Below are 26,494 nucleotides of genomic sequence, written 5' to 3'. Positions count from 1 at the left end.
TGCTTAACAAAGGATAGGTAGCTGCTTCCCATCACTTTGAGGGTGCTGACAGATACCCCCCTGGGCCAACCACAGCTGCCTTCCAACACTGCCAGATGGCTCAGCCTGTCAGGACCGCCTGCTCTACCTTCTGGCTAGGAAACTGGAATTGTCGCCGCTTTCGACAAACTTTGCAGCCTGGCAGCCTGAGAATCAAAATGTTCACCATTTCCTAGTGCCTTGTGTCTGTGTGCCTGTTCTGTGTTGATGTCACTTCTGGCATTGCTGCTGATTGTCCATGCAGATGTCATGTCACCTTTAAAATTGTCAGGTTGATTATTTTCTTTCAGTCAACCAGGTTGAAAACCTTTGAGCTTCTATAAAACCAGCCGATTCATTATGACTTTGTTCCATTATTTTTCTCTTTCTAGATGGAAGTGAATGACATAAAGAAAGCTCTACAATCAAAATGAATACTTGATCAATGAAATGTCACATTATTCATCCTGAGTCTGAGACTCAAATTTTCTGCCCCAGCCAAAATAATCTTGTGCCAAAAGATTAAAGGTTTGCCTCAACATGTCCCTGTTTGAAAGATTAGCACAAAAGTCTTGATAGCACAACACAAATTCCATCCAAGAGGAGAATCTTCCCCAGGGTTTAGTCCCGGGGCTGGCACTTGTTGTGACTTACACAGAGCAAAATTGTGCTAAAGGCTTTTCTACTCTGAGATCTCAATGCGAAATGAAAACTCAGGCAGTTTAGTCCATAGTGGTACTATTTTGATGATATTTTCCATTAATAAAATGTAATTTCAGATTCTTCGTTTACAAGCTTTATAATTTTATGATTTTTTAATCGTGTTTTGTCACAGACTCCCCTAGTGTTTGTACTACATGTAGTCAGAAGCAAGCGTCCTTTTCTTTTGCTTCAGGCTGAGAGCTGCCTTGCTCTTTGTCTCCCTATTAGGATTCTATTACATATTCAATTTTAGGTTCAAGCTGTCCCTTCCCCTGCCAGCAAGCCTCACCACCCTAAGAGAAATTTTAGCTTATATGTGATGGTATATTTACAAAAAGAGAAAGAGAAAATCTGGTATTTGCAATGATCTGTGCCTTCTTTTTACCACCCTCTTGATTGGAGCTTTTGTGATGCAGCTACCATGATTCAAAAAAATTTTAAAATAAAAATTAAAAAAAAAAAATTGCCACTTATCCAAGTCCACTAGAGGCCACTGTCTTCAAAGCTTCTCTCACCCTAGCCAAAGGTCCTAAGAGGAGACAGCTGTGAAGTTTGGCGTGCTCTGTGGTACTAGCTGTGACTTCTAAGTTTCTCCTAGTTTTAGGTTGTTCTTGAAACTCGAAATGTCTTCCCTGCTTGATTTTTCATCAGCCAAGTTAAACCCCTGCTTTCTGTCCTTTGCACCTTTTGCGTGAACAGAATATGCATTATTAAAGCAAAAATAAATAAAAGTAAAATGCAAATGAAAACAAGGGGGGGAAAGTTGTATTATTTCCTGCACTGGGTTATCCGTGTGTGTTATTTTTAAACTGTATTCACATAATGTCATTTGCCTTGCTCACTTCTAACCCCTTCCTCAGGTCCAAGAGAATGGGAGGAGGGTCTTGTTGAAGTGTAGCCTTTGGATCTTTCTTGGATTTATGAAGTTATTTTTTCTTTCCCAAGGAAACTGATGTTTGCCTGTCTGCTTTATCTTTGTAGGACATGAACAGTTCAGCCTTAGACTATGTAACTGTTTTCTCAATCCTTAGCCGAAAATGAGGAGCCTACTGTATTGCAAGACTGTTCAAGGGTAGGGATGGAGGGGGTGGTCCTTTAATGGCCCTTGAAGATGACGGATGTGTTTCTCAAAAGCTGCTTTGTCTATTTTCTGAGTTTAATAATGAAACTACTAAACATTAATAGATTTGCACAGCCACAAAGAATGAGAGTTGATAATACTGAAGAAGTGATGCAAAAAAATCACATTATTGATCATTGATAGTATTACAAATAAATATCTCTTCCTGTCTCTTCCTCCCTCCCTCTGCCTTCCTCTTGCCTATGTGCTCATCCTTGCTACTTGAGGCCATTATTTCCCTCCAAGTATTTACAGAGCTCTAACACCTTGGTCTTCCTGGGTGGGGGCATGGTTAAGGGAAGGGGAGTGTATAAGGGAGGAAACCTCACACCCTCCATTCCCATCCCTAGATATATTGTCTTTTCAGCAGCCTTGGGGGTCAATGTGCTTGGGGTCAGGAGTGCCAAGTTCCCAAGAGCAGCATAAAACATCCCTGGACCCCTTGACAGTTCTAAGCATTTCTGTCTTGAAGATTTCAGAGATTCCTCACCACCTAGCGATCTAAGAATACAGATTGGATTCTTCTATGTCCAAATTTCTCATCTATTTATGAAAATCCCCAATGATATAGTTTTATATAATGTATATAGAGAGTAGAATTGTTGATTAAATTGAGCAGTTGGAGCACCCCCATGGGGCACTGGCAACATGGAATGTAGAGGGCTGATGTCTTCCCCTCATACAGGCCATTTGCTTCCTTTGTATAATTAGAGGGAGAAGCAATTCTGGAAGAAGAAGTTGTTATGTCCAGCTTCATTGCTGCTCCTCAGGCTACCCAGCAAGAGGATTCTGCATCAAAGAACTGGATGAGCCGCTACCTAAACAGCCACCATTTTTACTCTTTACATAATGGACCCATCGAGAATGTTGAAAAGCTTGGAAGTACCACTTTTGAAAAAAAAAATTCTTTTGCATTCAGCATGGACTCGACCAGACATCTATGGAGATTATTTTTTTGCTTCATTTTCTAAAGTTGTATTTAGAAAAGTCTTAAGTATTGTGCTTTGTAAAGAAGATGATTAAAATGAAATTTTGTGAGAATAGTTTTGTTCAAAGTTGTCATGGTCCAAGAGGAATGTTTTTTTTGGAATGCAAACCATTTTTCTCTACCTTATACAATTTGATTTATCTTATAGAAATATCTTTAGAAGACATGGAATATAGTGCCTCCCCCTCCATCTTTCCCAAGTGAACAGAAATAATCTGTGAAATCTGTGCCTGTGAATTCTATTTTTTAAATTGTTCAGTTTTATACTCATATCTAATCAGAAAATGCCCATTAGGTATAAATTTGTTTTCAGTGTAAAAAATTTTAAGTCATCATTATTCAGATAACCATGTAAAGCCACCTTTTTTTTTTTTTGAGACAGAGTCTCTGTCACCCAAGCTAAAGTGTGATGGTGTGATCTCTGCTCACTACAACCTGTCTCCCAGGCTCAAGTGACTCTCCTGCCTCAGCCTATAATCCCAGTAGCTGGGATTATAGCTACTTGAGGCCATTATTTCCCTCCAAGTATTTACAGAGCCCTAACACCTTGGTCTTCCTGGGTGGGGGCACGGTTAAGGGAAGGGGAGCATATAAGGGAGGAAACCTCACACCCTCCATTCCCACTACTGGAATTATAGGCGTCCACCACCGCATCTAGCTAATTTTTGTATTTTTAGGAGGTGGGGTTTCGCCATGTTGACCAGGCTGGTCTCAAACTCCTGACCTCGGGTGATCTGCCTACCTTGGCCTCCCAAAGTGCTGGGATTACAGGCGTGAGCCACCGCACTGGCCACTTTTATTCACACACAGCCCTCTAGGTGGCACACTCAAGTACATGATTTGTTTTCTTCCATAAGGACATCCTCTATCTATCCTCACACGTGTCTTTGCTTATTAATGGCAGGGTTTTCTTTCCTAACCTGCTCCTTGATGGGAAAACTGCAGGATGTATAATTTATTGCTCAAAGTTGCCATGGTCTGTATAAAAATAATCCCCAGGTCCCACAAAGGCCTGTGTATTGTAACAAGGTCATCATGGTCCCCCTTTTGTGGTGTGAGATTAGGTTTTAGTCCTCTAGTTATTTTAGCACAAATTAATGTAAAGATGTTTTGGCACCAAGAAGGCTTGATGAAAGCTTTCCTCTTTGGTTTTGTACAAATGAGAACCATAACAAAGCACTCACGCGTGGGTGACGGGCATTCAGCGTGACTGATTGTGGCATCTGACAGAGGGAAGCTTTGGCACTTAGGACCTAAGCCCAGGGAAGAAGATGCTGTGCCCAAAATTAGCATGAGTGAAGAAGCACAAATGGCCAAGCCAGAAATAAATATCAGTGGTGTAAGGACAGGCAGGGATCAGGTCTCTTAAGGGGATGAACTTTTCCTGCCATTCCTAGTCCTTGTTCTTAGGGTCACCAAGGCTTGGTTCCCAACATGTGAAGCAGAGGCAGCCCATGCAACTGAGAAGAATCCATGAAGTTGGTTTAGGTTCCCACGTGGTGGTTTTAGGCCTTTTTTTTTTTTTTTTTTTTTTTTTGATGCAGTCTCACTCTGTCTCCCAGGTTGTGTGTACACTGGTGCAATGGTGCAATCTTGGCTCACTGCAGTCTTGGCTCACTGTGTGTAAGCAGTGTGCAATGGTGCAATCTTGGCTCACTGCAGTCTCCACCTCCCGGGTACAAATGATTCTCCCACCTCAGCCTCCCAAGTAGCTGGGACTATAGTCACCTGCCACCATGCACAGCTCATTTTTTATTTTTAATAGGTAGAGTTTCGCCATGTTGTCCAGGCTGATCTCAAACTCTTAACCTCAGGTAATCTGCCTGCCTCGACCTCCCAAAGTGCTGGGATTACAGGCGTGAGCCACTGTGCTTGGCCTATTTCATGTCTTTTGAATCGATCCCAGATTGAAGTGGCTGTGGGGGCAGCCCCTTCCCACAAATAACACCAGGTGCTCATCCTGTTTGTGAATTTGGAATTTGCAGTAAAATGGACTCTTCCTTTTTTCTTGTTGGAGCAATAGGTGATAACTTATTTCAACCAAACAACAGAACAAGGTGATCTAGTAGGTTGTAGCTGGAATTTTCTGAGGAAAAAAAAAACTGAATTCCTGGCAAAGGAGCTTCATGGAACTGTTCTCTTTAAGTGGCAACAAGTTTAATTATGCAGATAATTACGTAACAATGTCATTTAAGTCTTGAATGCTCCCCATCCCAACCCACCCCATAGAATATTACCAGTTCTCCAGAAAGCTAAGATTTGTTCACAAGCTTTGAGCTCTTTGATGGGAAAGTGCCCTGGAATTGCAAATTTTCATTATAGCTTCTATTAAAAAAAAAAAAAAAAAAGGCCAGGTGTGGTGCCTCATGCCTGTAATCCCAGCACTTTGGGAGGCTGAGTTGGGTGGATTACAAGGTCAAGAGATCCAGACCATCCTGGCCAACATGGTCCCCGTCTCTACTAAAAATACAAAATAAATAAATTAGCTGGGCATGGTGGCGCAAGCCTGTAGTCCCAGCTACTTGAGAGGCTGAGGCAGGAGAATCGCTTGAACCCAGGAGGCAGCGATTGCAGTGAGCCAAGATTGTACCACTGCACTCCAGCCTGGTGACAGAGTGAGACTCTGTTTCAAAAAAATAAATAAAATTGTAAAAAATTTCTAAGGGATTTACAAACCAATTTTTAAACTAACCAAGCTGATAAAAGCCATTCTGAAACCAAACAAAAAAAATATGAAGAAATCAATAAAATTTCCAAGGTTATTTCCCCCAGAGAAAAACAGAGATGTCTGGCCAGGCGAGGTGACTCATGCCTATAATCTCAGCACCTCGGGAAGCCAAGATGGGCAGATTGCCTGAGCTCGGGAGTTTGAGACCAGCCTGGCCAACATGGTGAAACCCTGTGTCTGCTAAAATACAAAAAATTAGCCGGATGTGGTGGTACATGCCTGTAATCCCAGCCATGTGGGAGGCTGAGGCACGAGAATTGCTTGAATCTGGGAGGTGGAGGTTGCAGTGAGCCGAGAGTGTGCCACTGCACCCCAGCCTGGGTGATAAGAGTGAAACCCTGTCTCAACAAAACAAAACAAAACAGATATGTCTTAGGAGAAATACAGCAGACTTTTCAAGCTTCATGAATATCTCTTAGACTCAATCTGAGAAAACCAAGAATTTGGCTGGGGCTGAAGTTCTGCCCTTGAATGCCGAAGGGAAATAGATGAATAGGGAGTGAATGGACACCTGTCTGAAATGCCTGCTCATCTCCCTGCTGTCATCCCAAGGCAGCTCTCAGAAAATGTTCTTTGTTCTCAATCAGGGCGGTCTTCTTGGAGGAAGTGAATCTCGAAGGAGGAGAAGGACATGAATTGAGAGAGGAAGTCTCAGAGGAAGTTCAGACCTGAAGGTAGAACTGACCTGCTTTGACAGGGACGCGTGTGGTGCTGAGAATCTGGGAGGGATGATGAGGAAGACAAAATGGTACAGCTGAGGGTGACAACTCTTGGGGTAATTGAGGACACTTTATGTGCTGAAGATGGACCTGTCGATGAGAGCCCACCAATGAATCTTCCATGTCTTAAAAATGTTTAGGCTGGGCGTGGTGGCTCATGCCTATAATCCTAGCATTATGGGAGGCCGAGGCAGGTGGATTGCTTGAGCTCAGGAGTTCAGTACCAGCCTGGGCAAAATAGGGAGACCCCATCCCTACAAAAAAAAAATTGCCAGGTTTGGTGGTGCATGCCTATAGTCCCAGCTACTCAGGAGGCTGAAGTGGGAGGATCACTTAAGCCCAGGAGGTTGAGGCTGCAGTGAGCTGTGTTTGCACCACTGCACTCCAGCCTAGGTGACAGAGTGAGACCATGTCCACCCCCCCAAAAAATGTTTAGAGCACCACGGTGGTGACTTTAGGCTCAAATGTAGAACAAAGTCACCTTGAGAATTTTTAGATAACTTTTTTCCTGAATGTGAAGTGAATATTTATGCCTAAAGTAGAAAATACAAAATATAAAGAGAAGCAGACATTGTCAGAAACAGCCTTTAATTATTTTGGTCTCTGATAAGAAGACCATTCTGTATTTATAGTTTTATAGTCTGCTTTTTATACTTAATATCATTTTTGTCAGTTTTTTTGCAAAAACAATTTGTAATGGCTGCATAGTATTCCATCTGTATGTAGATATTCCAGAAGGCATTTGACCGGTCTTTTATCTAACGTATATAGGGTGCTTCTGGTGATGTGCCAGATGCTGTGAGAAGTGCTAATTGCCAGAGAGTCCCTTCCCTGAGGAGCTCGGTGTCAAATGGGCAGAAGTAGGCAGGTAAACAGGCAAGTCTTCCTCAGAACAAAAACACAACCACAGAGAGAAGCCCACAGGCTTGGCAATTACAGAGGAGACACACCCAGTGGAGCCTTTAAGGAGGGAAGGTCAGGGAAGGAAGCGCATTTGTCATGAACTTAATTTTTTTCTTTTTAAAATAAAGTTGTTGTGGACATCTTTAGGCATCAATCTATGTCCACATTTCTTTTTCATTTTTCTTTTGTTTTGAGATGGGGTCTCACTCTGTTACTCAGGTTGGAGTGCATGCAGTGGTGCCACCTCAGCTCACTGCAACCTACATTCCCTGAATTCAAGAGATCCTCCCTCCTCAGCATCCTAAGTAGCTGAGACCACAGATGCATGCAACCATGCCCAGCTATGTTTCTGTTTGTCTGTTTTTGTACGTTTGGTAGGGACAGGGTTTCACTGTGATGTCCACGCTGCTCTCGAACTCCTGAGCTCAAGCAATCCATCCACCTTGGCCTCCCAAAATGTTGGGATTGTAGGCCTGGGCCACCATGCGTGGCCTATGTCCACATGTCTAACCTATCCTTAAGATAATTCCGAAAAGTGCAACATGAGTATAAGTTGCCTGATATTTTTAGCAAAAATCATCCTTGCCCAATTGTACACATCGTTAATTATTAACATTAGCATATACAAGTGACTAACCACCCATCTTTCCTTAAAGTTGCATTTGCTAAATATTGATGGGGGTCAGGTCTGGATCTCTTTTTTTCTGACTGGTCACTGCTCCATGTCACCTCATCAGAGAGGCCCTCCATACTCCCCTAAAATAAAAAAGCAACTTTAGCCTTGACCCACCTCCAGATTCCCCATATCAATACCCTCCTTCATTTATTTTCCCTCGCTTACTTTTTTTGTTTTCTGTCTCCCCTCCCTTAGAATGGAACCACTCTGAGGATAGTGACCTTTCCGTCACTGCTCTATCCCCAGCACCTAAAACATTGACAGATATATACTAATAGTAATCATTTGATACATAGTTAACTGAATAGATGAATTGGTAATTGTGACTGATGTCAAATGCAATTTATTCTATACATTCCAGCAGCCCGGTTGGACCTTTATTAAAACTGGGGCATTAGGGAAGCTCCACAGCAAAACAGGTACAAAGAAAGCCTTCAAAGGACTTTACTTGTATATAAGTCTCAGCCAACACTCAGACCCTAAGGAGAGTGCTTCTTGCATCACCATGGTTCTCAAAACCAAGTTCATGTCACTGAACACCATTTTTTCTAAGACTTTCAGTAACTACTTAGAAAATCGTGGTTACCTCTGTTTTAGAAAGTAAAGTTTTATTTTTTTGTATACTCATTCTGGAGAAAAAAATGAATTCTGGGCTGAAAGTGGTGGCTCACACCTGTAATCACAGCACTTTGGGAGGCTGAGGCAGGTGGATCACTTGAGGCTAGGAGTTTGAGACCAGCCTGGCCAACATGGTGAAACCCACCTTTCCTAAAAATACAAAAATTAGCTGGGCATGGTGGCACATGCCTGTAATCCCAGCTCTTTGAGAGGCTGAGGCAAGTGGATTGCTTGAGGTCAGGAGTTCGAGACCAGTCTGACCAACATGGAAAAACCCCATCTCTGCTAAAAAATACAAAAATTAGCTGGGCGTGGTTGGCACACACCTGTAATTCCAGCTACTTGGGAGGCTGAGGCATGAGACTCACTTGAACCCAGGAGGTGGAGGTTGCAGTGAGCTGAGATTGAGCCACTGCACTCCAGCCTGAGTGACAGAGTGAGACTCTGTCTCCAAAAAAAAAAGGGAATTCTTTGCTGACTCTTGATGCTTCTCTGAGGTCAGCTGAGAACCTAATTGCTCTCTCTCAGGGCAAACTATCTGTCCCCAAAGTGATGAATAAGTGGGATATATAGATAAGCCCTGGGCTTCTAGGAAGTGCCATAGGGCACTGGTTCTTGGAATGTGATCCCCAGAAGAGCAGCATTAGTATCACCACTGGGGAACTTGGTAGAAATGAAAATTTTGGGGCCCTGTCCCAAACTTATTGAACCAGAAACTCTCAAAAGCAACCCCGAAATATGTGTTTTAACAAGTCCTCTCAGTAGTTCTGATGCATGCACAGTTTGAAGACCACTGTGATGGGGCTATCAACTCGTTCCCAGTGAGTTGTGTGTAGAGCAGCTGACAGCAGTCTTTTCCAGAAATCTCTAGTTGTCCTTGGCTGAAGCAAAACAAAGTGCAGTGTTCAGGAATAATGCCAAAGTCTATTTAGTTGAAACATATGAAATTAACATTTTTTAGTCAAATATGGTTGAATAGATAGGGCTTCCAGTTTCAGCTCATACGGAAGAGCTGCAAGAAATCTCTTCCTATGCTAACAGCAAGAAAACATCTGCACAGACTGGACATTAATAGAGAACTAAGTTCAAAGAGCAAATGGCCATTTCAAAATCTGGGCCAAGTGTAGTGGCTCACACCTGTAATCCCAGCAGTTTGGGACGCTGGGGCGGGAGGACCGCTTGATCCCGTGAGTTCAAGACCAGCCTGGGAAACATGTCAAGGCCCTGTCTCTACAAAAAGAACAAAAAATAGCCAGGTATGGTGTTGCATGCCTGTGGTCCCAGCTACTTGGGAGACTGACACAGGAGGATCGCTCGAGCCTTGAGGCTGCAGTGAGCCATGATCATACCACTGCATTTTAGGTGGGTGACAGAGCAATATCCTGTCTCCAAAAAAAAAAAAAAAAAAAAAAGGCACTTACTGCAAGATACAGGATCTGAGCATTTGCTTTCCAAGGACAGAAGCCACCAGGTGCCATAGAACTAGATAGAAAGATCAGGTTAGAGGGTCTCGGGGAGGGGTGTCAAAAAATAAAAAAAGATAAGGCTAGAAAATTTGACCAATTGCTGGAAGCCAACTGTGGGCTAGCTTGAGTGTGAAGCTCCTGAGAGAGAGACTCACATCCTTCTGCAGGCTTTTCCTCCAGGAACCCCACCTGGTTCTCACAGAGAAGATCAGGGGAAATCCAGAGAAAAGTCATGGTGCTGGCTCAGGAACCACTGAGACATCTACTCAGACCCTTCTCCCTTAAGGAATAAAAGGCTATTCTGCATGGGGAAGGACATGATCTGACAGCCCTGGTGAATTACCATTGCAACTAGGTGAGGGAATTGCTCTCAACGCTAGCTCCTCATCTCAACTAAAAGCAATTCAATCTTCAGAGAAAAGGGCTTCAAGTCTGCAGAATGAAAACACTCATAGATACCCACTTCAGCTGAGAGAAGGGAATGGGAGGGAGCACTATCCCTGGAGGAGAAACAGAAACACTTGTGAAGGTTACACCTGAGACACAAGCCCACCGTACACTCCAAAGACTGAAGCTTAGACTGTTAGAGAATCCATTCCCCTCCCAGCATGCTAATAAGCCTCCAGGAATAACAACAGCAGGGAGAACTGCAAGAGAGAGACTTTGGGGAGCAGCACAAAGGGAAGCCCCAAAGCCAAGAGGGGTGGGAACAAAAAAAATCACTAGAGGAATTTGAAGTTTGTAATGTTCATATGAAAACAAATCTCAATACAGCCCAACTCCTGGTCAGATCAACAAAAAGTCCCACACTAAAGATTTATTATCTTAGTACCTTCTGTCCTATATACAATGTCCACCTTTCAACAAAAAATTACAAGGCATGCAAAAAAGGAAAGAAGCATTCTGGAGAAACAAAGCAATGATTAGATTCAAACTTAGATATGGCACCACTATTAAATCATCAGAGAGGGGATTTTATTTTATTTGTTTTTAGATGAAGTCTGTCTCTGTCACCCAGGCTGGAGTGCAATGATGCAATCTTGGCTCACTGCAATCTCTGCCTCCCAGGTTCAAGTAATTCTCCTGCCTCAGCCTCCCAAGTAGCTGGGACTACAGGCACATGCCATCATACCGGGCTAATTTTTGTGTGTGTGTGTATTTTTAGTAGAGACACGGTTTCACCATGTTGGCCAGGCTAGTCTCAAACTCCTGACCTCAGGTGATGAGACCACCTTGGCCTCACAAAGTGTTGGGATTACAGGCAAGAACTATAAATAATTATGATTACTGTGGGTTTTTTTTTTCCAAGATATGGTCTCACTCTGTAGCTCACGCTGGAGTGCAGTGGTGTGATCACGGCTCACTGCAGCCTTGACCTCCCAGACTCAAGGGATCCTTCTGCCTCAGCCTCCCAAGTAGCTGGTACTACAGGCATGCACCACCACAGCCAGATAATGTTTTGTATTTTTTTGTAGAGATGGGGTTTTACCATGTTGCCCAGGCTGGTCTCGAACTCCTGAGCTCAAGCAATCTGCCTGCCTCAGCCTCCCAAAGTGCTGGGATTACAGGTTGAGTCACTATGACCAGCCTGATTACTATGTTAAAGTCTCACAACTAAAATAGACATCATGCAAAATCAGATAGGTAATTTCAGCAGAGATGGGAACTTTAAGAATCAAATGGCAGCCGGGTGCATTGGCTCATGCCTGTAATCCCAATAGTTTGGGAGGCCAAGGTGGGTAGATCACGAGGTAAGGAGTTTGAGACTAGCCTGGCCAATATGGTGAAACCCCCTCTCTACTAAAAATACAAGAATTAGCTGGGTGCGGTGGTGGGTGCCTGTAATCCCAGCTACTTTGGAGGCTGAGGCAGGAGAATTGCTTGAACCTGGGAGGCAGAGGTTGCAGTGAGCCAAGATTGCACCACTGCACTCCACCCTGGGCAACAGAGCAAGACTCCATCAAAAAAAAAAAAAATCAAATGACTAGATATGAAAAAACAGTAACTGAAATGAAGACTATCATTGATGGGCTCATCAGTAGACTTGAAATTTTACATTTACTTGGATAGATAGCAAAACTGAAAAAGATAAAAAGAGAGAAGGCACAAATCACCAAATCAAGAATGAAACAGATATCACTACAGACCCTGCAGCCATTAAAAGTATAGTAAATAAGAACAACTTGATGACATCTTGGACATCTTTATGACATCAACATCTTGGAACAAATGGACCAATTCCTTGAAAACCACAAATTGGCTGGGTGCAGTGGCTCACACCTGTAATCCCAGCACTTTGGGAGGCTGAGGTGGGTGAATCAGGTCAAGAGATCAAGATCATCCTGGCCAACATGGTGAAATCCCATCTTTACTAAAAATACAAAAATTAGCTGGGTGTGGTGGCACGTGCCTATCTATAATCCCACCTACCTGGGAGGCTGAGGCAGGAGAATCGCTTGAATCTGGGAGGTAGAGGTTGCAGTGAGCCGAGATGGTGCCACTGCACTCCAGCCTGGTGACAGAGTAAGACTCTGTCTCAAAAAAAAAAAAAAAAAAAAAAGAAAACCACAAATTGCCAAAACTTAACCAAGATAGACTAGACAATCTGAATAGTTATATAACCATTAGAAAAAATTGCACTTGTAATTAAAACACCCTGAAAAAGAAATCTCCAAGTCTCAATGGCCTCACTGGAGAATTCTTCCAAACATTTGAATAAGTGACACCAATTTTACCCAATCTCTTCCAGAAGACAACAGAATAGTTCCCAAGCTATTTTATGAGGCGTATTACCCAGATATCCAAGCAAGGCAAAGCAGTACCAAAAAAATGAAACAAAACTACAGATCAGTATTTCTCATGAACCTAGATGCAGATCTCTTCAATAAAATACTAGCATATCACATTCAGCAATGTGTAAAAAAATGACAGATGACAACTAAGTGGGATTTATTCCAAGAATGCAAAGTTGGCTCAACATTTGAAAGTCAGTGTAATCCATCATATCAACAGGCTAAAGAAGAAAAATCATATGGTCATATCAATTGATATATAAAAAGCATTTGCAAAAAAATTCCAATACCCATGCACAATAAAAACTCTCAGCAAATTAGGAACAGAGGGAAGAGCACCTACAAAAAACTTACAGCTAAGGTCATCCTTAGGGTAAAAGACCTGAATGTTTTTCCCCTAAGATCAGGAACCAGGCAAGGATGCCCACTCTCGTTGCTCTTTTTCAACACTGTACTGCAAGTTCTAGCCACAGTAATAAGGCAAGAAAGGAAAGAAAGCTCTCCCTATTTGCAGATAACGTGATTGTCTTGCATAGAAAATTTCAAGAAAACTAAAATCTCTTGAACTACTAAGTGAGCTTAGCAAGGTTGTGTAATACAAATTCACACAAAAAGCTGCATTTCCACATACTAACAATGAACATGTGAAGCCTGAAATTAAACACCATACCACTTACAATCACGCTAAAGAAAATTTAATTCTTCGGTATAAATTTAACAAAACAAAATCAAAGAAATCAAATAAGATCTAAATAAATGGAGGGTCATACAATGCTCATAATTTGGAAGATTCAACATAATGAAGATGTTCATTCTCTCTGAATTCATCTATTATTAGGTTTACTATAATTCCTATCAAAATCCTAGAAACGTTTTTTCTAAACATAGGCAAGCCTATTCTGAAATGTATATGGAAAAACATAGGCCAAAACTCAACCAAGATAGAATAGACAATCTGAATAGTTAAAAAAATGCACTTGTAATTAAAACACCCTGAAAAGAAATCTCCAAGTCTCTGGCCTCACTGGAGAATTCTTCCAAACATTTGAAGAAGTAACACTCTACACAATCTCTTCCAGAAGATAGAAGATGACAGAATAGTTCCCAAGCTATTTTATGAGGCTAGTATTACCCAGATATCAAAACAAGGCAAAGGCAGTACCAAAAAAAATGAAAACAAAAACTACAGATTGATACTTCTCATGAACCTAGATGCAAATACAGCTAAAATCATCCTGGAAAAGAAAAGTAAAGGAGGAATCCTTCTATCCAGTATTAAAAGCTACTATATAGCTTCCCTAATGAAGACAGTGTGGTAATGGTGGTGGGATACACAGATAGGTCAATGCAGTAGAGAACCCAGAAACAGACTCATACTGCACATGCACAACTGATTTTTGACGAAGCAATTCAGTGAAGGAAGGACAAGCTTTTCATCAAATGGCGCTGAAGCACTTGAACATTCACAGCCAAAAAGGTACACCTCAACCTAAATCTCACATCTCATACAAAAATTACCTGAAAATGGATCATGGACTTACATGTAAACATGAAACTATAACATTTTTTGGGAAAAAAATGTAAGTGAAAATCTTCAGGTTCTAGTGTTAGGCAAAAAGGTTTTAAATTTGGAACCAAAAGCACAATCCATAAATGGAAGAAACTTGATAAATTGGACCTCATCAAGATTAAAAACTTTTGTTCTGTCTGTGACAGTCTTCATTAAGAATATGAAAAGACCAGCCACATACTGGGAGAAAATATTTGCAGACCACATATCCACCAAAGGACTCATACGTAGAATATATAAAGAACACGCAAAACTAAAGAGTAAAAAATAAATTCAACTAGAAAATGGGTACAAGATAGTTGGGCACAGTGGCTCACGCCTGCAATCCCAACACTTCAGGAGTCCAAGGCAGGCAGATTACTTGAGGCCAGGAGTTGAGACCAGCCTGGGCAACATGGCAAAACCCTGTGTCTACTAAAAATACAGAAATTAGCAGGGTATGGTAGTGGGCACCTGTAGTCCCAGCTACCTGGTGGCTGAGGCACGAGAATCACTTGAACTTGGGAGGTGGAGGTTGCAGTGAACTGAGATTGCACTCCAGCCTGGGTAACTGAGTGAGACTCTGTCTCAAAAAAAAAAAAAAAAAAAAAAAAAAAAAGCAGAGGTGTGGGGTGGGCTCTGGGCATGGTGGCTCATGCCTGTAATCCCAGCACTTTGGGAGGCTAAAGCAGGCAGGTCACTTGAGGCCAGGAGTTTGAGACCAGCCTGGCCAACATGATGAAACCACATCTCTACTAAAAATACACAAATTAGCCAGGTTTGGTGGCATGCGCCTGTAGTCCCAGCTACTCAGGAGGCTGAGGCAGGAGAATTGCTTGGACCTGAGAGGTGGAGGTTGCACTGAGCTGAGATGGTGCCACTGCACTCCAGCCTGGGTGACAGAGTGAGAGCCTGTCTCAAAAAAAATCCCCAAATTGGTACATTAAAGTTTATAGCAGCTTTATTTATAATAGCCAAAAACTGGAAATGACCCAGATGTCCTTCAAATGGTGAATGGTTGAAGAAACTGTGGTATATCCATGCCATGGAATAGTACTCAGCAATAAATAGAATGGACTATAGATACATGCAAAACTTGGATGAATCCCAAGGAATGATGTTGAATGAAAAAATAATTTCAAAATGTTACATGTTGTATGATTCCATTTACATAACATTTTTGAAGTGACAAAATTATAGAAATGAAAAAGAGGGCAGAGGATGGTGGCTCACACCTGTAATCCCAGCACTTTGGGCCGAGGCGGGCGGATCACTTGAGGTCAGAAGTTCGACACCAGCCTGACCAACATAGTGAAAACCTGTCTCTACTAAAAATACAAAAATCAGCCTGGCGTGGTGGACACCTGTAATCCTAGCTACTCAGGAGGCTGAGGCAGGAGAATTGCTTGACCCTGGGAGGTGGAGGTTGCAGTGAGCTGAGATCACACCTTTACTCTTTAGCCTGGGGACAGAGCGAGACTCCATCTTGTTGGGGGGCGGGGAAGAAGAGATGAGTGTTTGTCAGCAGTTAGGGGTGGGGGTTGGGAAGGGTGATGGGTGTGGCTATCCAAGGGTGACAGAAGCAATCCTTGTGGTGAGGGGAGCTGTTTTGGATTTTGTTGTTTGGTTGGTTGGGGTTTTTTTGAGACAGAGTCTCACTTCATCACCCAGGCTGGAATTCAGTGTCGTGATCTTAGCTCACTGCAACCTCTGTCTTCAGGGTTCAGGTAATTCTCATGCCTCAGCCTCCCAAGTAGCTGGGATTACAGGTGTGTACCATCACACTCAGCTAATTTTTGTAATTTTTAGTAGAGATGGGGTTTTGCCATGTTGGCCAGGCTGGTCTCGAACTCCTGACCTCGGGTGATCTGTCCACCCAGGTCTTCCAAAGTGCTGGGATTACAGGTGTGAGCCACTGTGCCTGGCTCTGTTTTATATTTTTATTGTATCAAGGTCAGTGTCTCGGTTGTGATAGTGTACAAGATGTTACCATTGGGGCATACTGGGTCAAGAGTACACTAGATCTCTCTGATTTCTTATAGTTGCATGTGAATCTACAATTATCTCAAAAGAAAACATTTTAATTTAAAAAGTCTTTTACACACACAAAACAGCAATAGAGACAAATATGGAATCCTCTAGAAAAGGGCCATCAGGGTGGAGAGTAGTCTGAAAATAATGCCATGGAGAAATGATTGAAGGGCCTGGGAGGTGGGGCATCACCTGCAAAAGAGACGTGAGGGCAAATTTTGGACAGCGGCCTTGTGGAAGAGGAATTCAATTGGAATCAGTGGGTGTGGCCAGGCACAGTAGCTCACACTTGTAATCCCAGCACTTTGGGAGGCGGAGGTGGAAGGATTGGTTGAGCCCAAGAGTTTGAGACCAGCCTGGCCAACATAGCAAGACCCCATCTCTACAAAAACAATTAGCCAGGTGTGGTGGCATACACCTATAGTCCCAGGTACTTGGGAGGCTGAGGCAGAAGGATTGCTTGAGCCCAGGAGGTCAAGGCTGCAGTAAGCCCTATGATCACACCACTGCACTCCAGCCTGGGCAACAGAGCAAGACTCTGTCTGCACACAAAAAATTAGTGGATAGCAGTCACAAAGGGATTTTCTCTAAATATAAGGAAGAAGTTAGGTGTGGTGGCTCATGTCTGTAATCCCAACACTGAGAGGTTAAGGCGGGAAGATTGCTCGAGCCCAGGAGTTCCAGACCAGTTGGTGGAACATAGTGAGACATCATCCATACAAAAAAAAAAAAAATCAAAAAATGAGGTGGGAGAATCCCTTGAGCACAGGAGGTCGAGGCTGCAATGAGCTCTGATCCCGCCACTGCACTCCCACCTGGGGGACAAAGCAAGACTCTGACTAAAAAAAATTTAAATATATGGAAGAACTTTCCATGATACCTCTACATTAGGACAAAGTTGTTTCCAGGATGTGTGCTTAGTAAGGGGCAAGGCAAAGGTAAGAATAAGACAGTTATTCAATTAAACAGAAGAGACTAATCCAGCATTTTTAAATTTTCTTCTCAGTGGGGCTAGGGGGAGGTAGGAAGGACATTGGGGGAAGGGGCCAGGGCATGCTTCAGGTGTGCAAATTGCTCCACACAATGAGAAGGTGGGCTTTGTGTGCCAACTTCGGGGAAGGAGCTCATTAGCTGGGTAAATGCTGCACTCTCAGCATTTACTCAGCAGGGTTTGTATTTAGAGGAAGATCTTATTTAAGCCAGAATTCACAGCTCCTGTGGGCCTTACTCCATCAGCAGGCCCCCTGTGAGAGCTGAGAGGAATTCAGGAAGATTGTGATGGGGACAACAGCAAGATGCTGGCAAGGGATTTTAGGGGCATCTTTGCCCTTCTGAAGGCTGTGCCAGTCCTTAGAATAATGTCAGATGAACAGGCATATTAGGAAAATTATTATTATGCATTACAGGGTTACAAAGAACACATGTGACCTTTTATAGCATCATATAAAAAATGTCTTAGAACAAAAGTGTGGAGAGTTCTTCCGAGCTTTCCTTCTTCCCAGCCTGGTCTGTGCGTTCTCACAGATTTCTTCCATTTTCCATTCATTGACCACAGAAGAGGATGTACATGGAAGCCTCTTGTGATTTCTGCCAGGGCTGGAATGAGGTCAGGATTCTTCATGGATTTACACAGGTAGTTTCTGCTTTCTTTGGGGGTGGGAGGTGGACTGTATTAGTACTGAAGTATGAAAAGGAGCTGAAATGTTTTATAAGTTAAGTCACAGCCTGGATGTGTCAGAATGGCTTGTGATGTGCTGCCAAGGACAGTGTCAAGAATGTGTAGAGACAACTCACAGAATGGGAAAAGATATTTGCCAATCACCAATCTGATAAGGAACTTGTATCCACAATGTATAGAGGATTCTAACAACCCAATAATAAAAAGACAAATACCCAATTTAAAAATGGGCAAAGGATTTGAATAGACATCACTCTGAAGTTGTTATACAAACAACCAATAATTAGCAATGACAAGATGCTCAATGTCATTAGCCATCAGGGAAATGCAAATCAAAACCATCATGAAGTACAATTTCACACCTGCTAGGATGGTTATAATCAAAAAAGCAATAAAAAGTATTGGTGAGGATGTGGGGAAATTGGAACACTGCTGGTGAGAATGTAAAATGGTACAGCCACTTCAGAAAACAGTGGAAATTTCTCCAAAGGTTAAACATAGAGTTAAGCCTGGCACAGTGGCTCACACCTGTAATCCCAGAGCTTTTGGAGGCCAAAGTAGGAGCCAGGAGTGAGACCAGCCTAAACAGCATAGTGAGACCCCATCTCTATAAAATTTATTTTTTAAAAACTGTAGAGTTAACATGTGACCCAGAAATCCTGCTCCTAGGTATATACCCAAGATAAATAAAAACCTATGTCCACACATTGCATGATTTCATTTGTATGAAATGTCCAGAATAGGCAAGTCTACAGAGATGGTAGACTGATGGTTGCCTAGAGCTGGGGATGCTGGGAAGGAGGGAGAGTGGTTTCTAATGGGTACTGATTTTTTTTGCACTGGGGGAGTGGGGTGATGAAAATTTTCTATAACTGATTATGGCCATAGCAGCACAACTCTGTGAATATACTAAAAACCATTCATTGAATTGTACACTCTAAATGGGTGAATTGTGTGGTGGGTGAATTTTGTGGTATGTGAATTATAGCTCAATAAAGCTGTTATTAGAAAAGAGAAAACCTTGGGTATAAGCCCAGTAATGGGATTGCTGGGTCAAATGTTATTTCTGTTACAAGGTCTTTGAGGAATCGCCACACTGTCTTCCATAATAGTTGAACTAATTTGCACTGCCACTACCAGTGAATATAAATGTTCCTTTTTCTCCGCAGCCTCACCAACATCTGTTATTTTTTGACTTTTTAGTAGTATTCATTCTGACTGGTGTGAGATGATATCTTGTGGATTTTGATTTGCTTTTCTCTAATGATCAGTGATGTTGAACTTTTTTTTCATATGATTGTTGGCTGCATGTATGTCTTCTTCTGAAGAATGTCTGTTCATGTCCTTTGCCCACTTTTTAATGGAGCTGTTTGGTTTTTTCTTGTAAATTTAAGTTCTTTATAGATACTGGATATTAGATCTTTGTCAGAAGCATAGTTTGCAAACATTTTCTTCCATTCTGTAGGTTGTTTGTTCACTCTGTTGACACATGCATGGGTATGTTCATTGCAACACTATTCACAATAGCCAAGACATGAAATCAACCTAAATGCCCATTAAAGGTAGACTGGATAAAGAAACTGTGGTACATAAACACTATGGAATACTATACAGACATAAAAAAGAATGAGATCATGTCCTTTGCAAGAACATGGATGGAACTGGAGGCCGTTATTCTTAGCAAACAAATGCAGGAACAGAAAGCCAAATACTCCATGTTCTTACTCATAAGAGGGAGCTAAATGATGTGGACACATAGAGGAGAACAACACACATGGGGGCCTATCAGAGGGTGGAGGGTGGGAGGAGGAAGAGGGTCAGGAAAAATAACTAATGGGTACTGGGCTTAATACCTGGGTGATGAGATAATCTGTACAGCAACCCCCCACAGTATAAGTTTACCTATGTAACAAAACTGCACATGTATCCCTGAATTGAAAAGTTAGAAATAAAATCAGATTTTATTCCACAAATATATACAATTTGTCAATTAAAAACAAAGTTTAAAAATAATATTGCAATTGAAAAAAGAAAAACCTCTAAGTCTGTGACAGTTTGGTGTATTGTATGTTTTAGAAAACAGTGCCCCAGGTGTGGTGGCTCAGGCCCGTAACTCCCAGCACTTCAAGAGGCTCAGGTGCACAGGTCGCTTGAACTCAAGAATTCAACACCAGCCTGGCCAACATGGTGAAACCCCGTCTCTACTAAAAATACAAAAAAAAAAAAAAAAAAGAATTAGCCGAACATGGTGAGGTGTGCGCCTGTAATTCCAGCTGCTCTGAAGGCTGAGGTGGGAGGATCGCTTGAGTCCCTGGGAAGCAGAGGTTGCAGTGTGCCAAGAGCAGAGATCACGCCCCTGCACTCCAGCCTGGGCAGTAGCGCCAGACCTTGTATGAAAAGAGATTTTTAAAAATAATAATTATATTACCCGCAGTGGTAACACTGTTTTTTAATATTTGGGTCCAAATTCGTGAAGTGCGTAAGATCAGGAGTGAGGGCCCCTTTGGGTTCAAGGTATTTTCAAAGGTCAGGCAGGCAGCGTACTTGGAGTCTATTTTCCAGACAAAGTTTGTTGCTGGTGCCTCCCCGTGACTTGTCAAGGCCACGGCGAAAGCCAGGACGAGCCGGCCTCCAGGACAGAGCTCAAGGAGAGACTTGCTCTTGGCAACCCGGGATGAAGCATCCGTTCATCCCAATGAGGGTGAAAACTATTAATATGTCTCTATTGAGTTGGGAATAGAACATTTCCATCTAACCAATGGTTTGAAAGAGTTTTTACCCTGCTCGAAAGCTTCAAGTTGTTTTGAGGAAAAAAGAAATTGGAGCTCCTAATGGTGGTCAGGTTAGAGGGATGGCAAAAAAAAAAAAAAAAACAAAAAACAAAAAAAAAACAGGCCCCCAATTCACGTTCCCGGTACGGCGTCTCCTGGCTGTGGGCGGGCGCTGCCTGGAGGGGGCAGCAGGGGGCACCCTCCCCGCTCCTGCCCTGCAGCCCTCCCCGGCCCCTCCCCGCCCCTCGCTCGCCTTGACGTCCCCAGCACCCGCCTCTTTCTCTCCGGCCTTCAAAGGGCGCTGGGGGCCGCGGGGCCTGAGCTTCAGGCTGTAGCCGAGGGGCACTGCAGTCTTCGGCCAGCCGCGGGGCACCCAGTGCACGCAGGGTCCCTCGATTCCCGTCGCGTCCCGCGCCTCGGGAGCAGGTGCCAGGACCGCCTGCGCGGCCGCAGTAACTTGTGCCTCCTAGCGGATCGTAGCCGCGGGCCACAAGCGCCGGGGTGGGACTGAGAAAGGGCGCGCAGGTGGGCACATGGAGAGCCGCAACGGGAATGCTACGGCTGCGGCCATCGGGGCGGCGAGCGAGTCCCCTCAGTGCTCGCCGCCTCCGGGGGTGGAGGGCGCGTTCGCGCCGGCGGAGCTCGACGGGGCGGCGGAAGGCGCGGCGGGCGGCAGCGGCTGCGGCGACGGCGAGGGCGGGGGCGGGCCGCGGCGGGCTCTGCGGGCAGTTTACGTGCGCAGTGAGAGCTCCCAGGGCGGCGCGGCCGGCGGCCCGGAGGCGGGGGCGTGGCAGTGCCTGCTGCGGGCCTGCGAGGCCGAGGGCGCTCACCTCACCTCGGTCTCCTTTGGGGAGCTGGACTTCGGGGAGACTGCCGTGCTCGACGCCTTCTATGACGCAGGTAAGAGCGGCTTCGTCCCCACGTAAAGTCAGTCCCACTTTACGTCCCCTCACAAGAGACAGGGTACCCGCCCTGCCCCCTTGTTCCCCTCTCCTCGTCCACCTCCCCTTAGTCTCGGACGCCGACCCGTTACCCCCACCAGTCCCTGCCCCTTAGTCCCCCTCTGCTCCTCCTCCCGCAGTTCTCCTCCCCTCTTCCCCTCGCCACTAGTCGCCCTCCCCTCGTCCCCCTCCCCCACGCCCCCTCCTATCCTCTCACCCCGAGTCCTTAACATTGTGCCCTTTTACAGATAAGAAAATAGAGGCCACGGACATTTAGACTTTCATTCTTCAGGCGTTTTAAACATCAGATAACCCAAGAAACAGCATGTAACCCAGACCCTACCAAGCCCCCCTTCTCCCGAGTTATCCAACTTTTGTTTGCAGGCTACACATTAGAATCACCTGGGGAGCCTTTGTAAAACTCTGGCTGCCCAGATCAGATCCCAGGCAAATGATATCAGCACCGGAGGCCTCAGAAGTGTGTCATGCTTCCCAGGCGATTTCATTCTGCAGCCAGGAGTGGAAATTGGTGTCTCACATGTGTGTGTTGCTTCTACTTAGAAATGTCCCAGTGTTCTTTTGCACACTTCAGTTCTCGTCCCCAAAACACTGATGGTGGAGCCACCACCCTGTGATGTATATTTTATCCCATAATGCACAGCATTCATGGGTTCGGGGTACATTTGCTGGAGTGGGACTCTAGGTCTCTAAACTCACTATAATAAATGTGTCGTGAGAATCCAGCCTTAAGAACCGGACTTGAGGTTGGCAAGAGTTTCTTTAGGTATGGAATAAATTGTTGCTTGGTGTTTTTTCCCTTACAGCGCCTTTGGTGACAAACCTCTGGCTCTTGGGTGACGTTCAGAAGCATTATATGTGAGACAGTAATTACCTGGGAGTCATTGTGCCTCAGTTTCTCCACTGGTCAAAGGGAGTAACAGTGTCTACCCTACACCTAAAAGCAGATGAGCTAGGAAATGGGAAGTTACTTTGCTGTAATAGTAAGCTAGGATTATTAGGATTCAGCCTCTGCTGGAGGCAGCACGGATCTGTTTTTCTTGCAGAGCAAATTCTCCCCAGCTGGAGGGGTGGGGGGATGGGTATCAGGCTTGTTTAAACAAGTGGCAGCTGGACGCATTGAAAGCAGTCGCCTGACACTCCTGACCACACTGACTATACTCTTCAGCACATCTTTTTAGAAAAGTCGTTCAGGAACCCACTTCACCTAGAACCACTCTGTTTTCTCAATTTCTATTCATTCAGCTCCAAAACTGGAGTTTGAACAGATTCTTCTCTGAACGGTTGGTTACATGTTCCTTTTGCCGTCAGACACAACACTCTCCTTCCTGCTGGTGCCAATTCTGAAAGATTCGTGTGCAGTGGCTTTTGCTTTTTCTGGGGTGGTGTGTGTGTGTACAGGTCGAGTGTGAAGATGCAGGCTTTCAATTCTAGAGCCACACAACAGACGTCACCTTGGCTCACTCCAGCCCAGATAGCCTAGGATGTTGGGCTGCACCATGAGCTCCCCTTGGTTAACCTTGTCCTGGTCTTGAGTAAATCATTTCTCAGTGTATTAGAGTTACATTCAGAGATTTGAAAAAGTACCTACACAGTAAGTGGGTTCCTGGCCTAAACAGATGACCTCCACTGACTCCTGGATTCCTCCTCTATAACTCACAGCTTTTTGGCCTTTGCACCAAAAACATACAGAGCTCTCACTTTTGCTTCTTTGTAAAAATTCTAAAACCACGCTGTCCAATTTGGTAGCCACTAGACACAGGTAGCTCTTGACAGTTAAATTGGTTAGAATACGATAAAAATGGTCAGTTCCTTAGTTGTGGGAGTGGCTTTTAAGGTACTTGATAGGCCAGGTACAGTGGCTTACACCTGTAATCCCAACACTTTGGGAGGCTGAGGTGGGAGGATTGCTTGAATACAGGAGTTTGAGACCAACCTGGGCAAAAAAAAAAAAAAAAAAGCAAAAATTAGCAGGATGTGGTAGCGTACATGTACCTGTGGTCCTGGCTACACGGGAGGCTGAGACAGGAGGAACTTAAGCCCGGGAGGTCGATGCTGCAGTGACCTGTGTTTATGCCGCTGCACTCCAGCCTGAGTGATACATCAAGACTCTGTCTCTAAATAAGTCAATAAATGCGTGCTCTGTAGGCACAAGTAACTCCCAGGTGGGACAGTGAAGTTATAGAACCCTTTCCTCATCTTGAAAGGTCCCGTTAAACAATGCTGTTCTGGAAAAAGGCTTGTGGGGGAGGGGAACTGTTGAATGGCCCAAGCTTTTTGTATTTTTTTTTAAAAAGTTCGGGGATATATGTGCTGAACGTGCAGGATTGTTACATAGGTATACATGTGCCATGGTGGTTTGCTGCACCTAGCAACCCATCATCTGGGTTTTAAGCCTCGAATGCATTAGGTGTTTGTCCTAATGCTCTCCCTCCCCACTTCCATCCCCCACAGGTCCCAGTGTGTGATGTTCCCCTCCCTGTGTCCATGTGTTCTCATTGTTCAACTCTCAATTATGAGTGAGAACATGCAGTGTTTGGTTTTCTGTTCCTGTGTTAGTTTGCTGAGGATGATGGTTTCCAGCTTCATCATGTCCCTGCAAAGGACATGAACTCATTCTTCTTTATGGCTGTATAGTATTCCATGGTGTATATGTGCCACATTTTCTTTATCCAGCCTGTCATTGATGGGCATTTTGCTACTGTGAATAGTGCTGCAGTAAACATGCGTGTGCATGTGTCTTTATAGGAGAATGATTTATAATCCTTTGGGTTTATACCATTTGACCCAGTAATGGGATTGCTGGGTTAAACGGTATTTCTGGTTCTAGATCCTTGAGGGATTGCCACACTGTCTTCCACAGTGGTTGAACTAATTTACACTCCCACTAACAGTGTACAAGTGTTCCTATTTCTCCATATCCTTGCCAGCATCTGTTGTTTCCAGACTTTTTAATGACTGCCATTCTAACTGGCGTGAGATGGTATCTCATAGTGGTTTTGATTTGCTTTCTCTAATGACCAGTGATGGTGGGCTTTTTTTCATATATTTGTTGGCCACATAAATGTCTTCTTTTGAGAAGTGCCTGTTCATATCCTTTGCCTGCTTTTTGATGGGGTTGTTTTTTTCTTGTAAATTTAAGTTCCTTGTAAATTCTGGATATTAGACCTTTGTCAGATGGGTAGACTGCAAAAATTTTCTCCCATTCTGTAGGTTGCCTGTTCACTCTGATGATATTTTCTTTTGCTGAGCAGAAACTCTGTAGTTTAATTCGATCCTATTTGTCAATTACTAAGAGCAGTATGTCCATTTTCATGATATTGATTCTTCCTATCCATGAGCATGGAATGTTTTTCCATTTGTTTGAGTCCCCTCTTATTTCCTTGAGCAGTGGTTTGTAGTCCTCCTTGAAGAGGCCCTTCATGTCCCTTGTTAGTTATATTTCTAGCTATTTTATTTTCTTTGTAGCAATTGTGAATGGTAGTTCACTCATGCTTTGACTCTCTGTTTGTCTATTGTTGATGTATAGGAATGCCTGTGATTTTTGCACATTGGTTTTATATTCTGAGACTTTGCTGAAGTTGTTTATCAGCTTAAAGAGTTTTGGGAATAAGACCATGGGGTTTTCTAAATATACAATCATGTTGTCCACAAACAGAGAAAATTTGACTTCCTTTCTTCCTATTTGAATACCCTTTATTTCTTTCTCTGACCTGATTATTCTGGCCAGAACTTCCAATACTATGTTGAATAAGAGTGGTGAGAGGGGGGCATCTTTGTCCTGTGCAGGCTTTCTAAGGGAATGCTTTCAGCTTTTGCCCATTCAGTATGATATTGGCTATGGGTTTCTCATAAAGAGATCTTATTTTTTTGAGATAAATAGTTTATGGAGAGTTTTTAGCATGAAGGAATGTTGAAGTTTATTGAAGGTCTTTTCTGTATCTATTGAGGTAATCATAGTTTTTGTCTTTGGAACTGTTTATGTGACAGATTACGTTTATAGATTTGCATATGTTGAACCAGCCTTGCATCCCAAGGATGAAGCCAACTTGATGGATAAGCTTTTTGATGTGCTGCTAGATTCGGTTTGCCAGTATTTTATTGAGGATTTTCACATCGATATTCATTAGAGATATTGGCCTGAAATTTTCCTTTTTTGTTGTATCTCTGCCAGGTTTTGGAATTGGGATAATGCTGGTCTCATAAAATAGTTAGGGAGGAGTCCCTCCTTTTCTATTGTCTGGAATAATTTCAGAGGAATGGTACCAGGTCCTCTCTGTACCTCTGGTAGAATTAGGATGTGAATCTGTCTGGTCCTGGGCTTTTTTTGGTTGGTAGGATATTACTGCCTGAATTTCACAATTTGTTGTTGGTCTATTCAGAGATTTGACTACTTCCTGGTTTAGTGGACATGTACTGGAGGGTGTACATGTCCAAAAATTTATCCATTTATTCTAGATTTTCTAGTTTATTTGCATAGAGGTGTTCATAGTATTCTCTGATGGTTGGTTGTGTTTCTGTGGGATCAGTGGTGATCTCCCCTTCATCATTTTTTATTGTGTCTATTTGATTTTTCTCTCTTTTCTTTATTAGTCTAGCTAGTGGTCTGTTTTGTTAATCTTTGAAAAAACCAGCTCCTGGATTCATTGATTTTTTTTGAAGGATTTTTCATGTCTCTATTTCCTTCAGTTCTGCTTTGATCTTAGTTATTTCTTGTCTTCTGCTAGCTTTTGAATTCGTTAACACTTGCTTCTCTAGTTCTTTTTTTTTTAAATT

The 26,494-nt window shown here is 43.4% G+C and overlaps 2 protein-coding genes across 19 annotated transcripts in view; both read left to right on the top strand.

Moving 5' to 3' along the window:
• The window catches only part of SH3KBP1 (SH3 domain containing kinase binding protein 1), a 385,481-nt gene extending 384,012 nt beyond the window's left edge, over positions 1-1,469 (top strand). For all 18 annotated transcript variants that reach the window (XM_078364233.1, XM_054251116.2, XM_078364234.1 and 15 more), the window contains one exon: positions 411-1,469. In XM_078364233.1, coding sequence (XP_078220359.1) covers positions 411-452 — 42 coding nt within the window. In that variant the 3' untranslated portion in view covers positions 453-1,469. The remainder of the gene's footprint in view (positions 1-410) is intronic.
• Positions 1,470-21,078: 19,609 nt separating this feature from the next.
• MAP3K15 (mitogen-activated protein kinase kinase kinase 15) overlaps positions 21,079-26,494 on the top strand; it is a 161,240-nt gene continuing 155,824 nt past the window's right edge. Inside the window, exon 1 of the mRNA XM_078364229.1 lies at positions 21,079-21,659. Within this exon, the coding sequence (XP_078220355.1) occupies positions 21,293-21,659 (367 nt within the window). The 5' untranslated portion in view covers positions 21,079-21,292. The remainder of the gene's footprint in view (positions 21,660-26,494) is intronic.

The sequence above is a fragment of the Callithrix jacchus genome, chromosome X, assembly GCF_049354715.1.
Source record: "Callithrix jacchus isolate 240 chromosome X, calJac240_pri, whole genome shotgun sequence".
NCBI lineage: Eukaryota > Metazoa > Chordata > Mammalia > Primates > Cebidae > Callithrix > Callithrix jacchus.
This window is presented reverse-complemented; position numbering and strand designations above follow the sequence as displayed.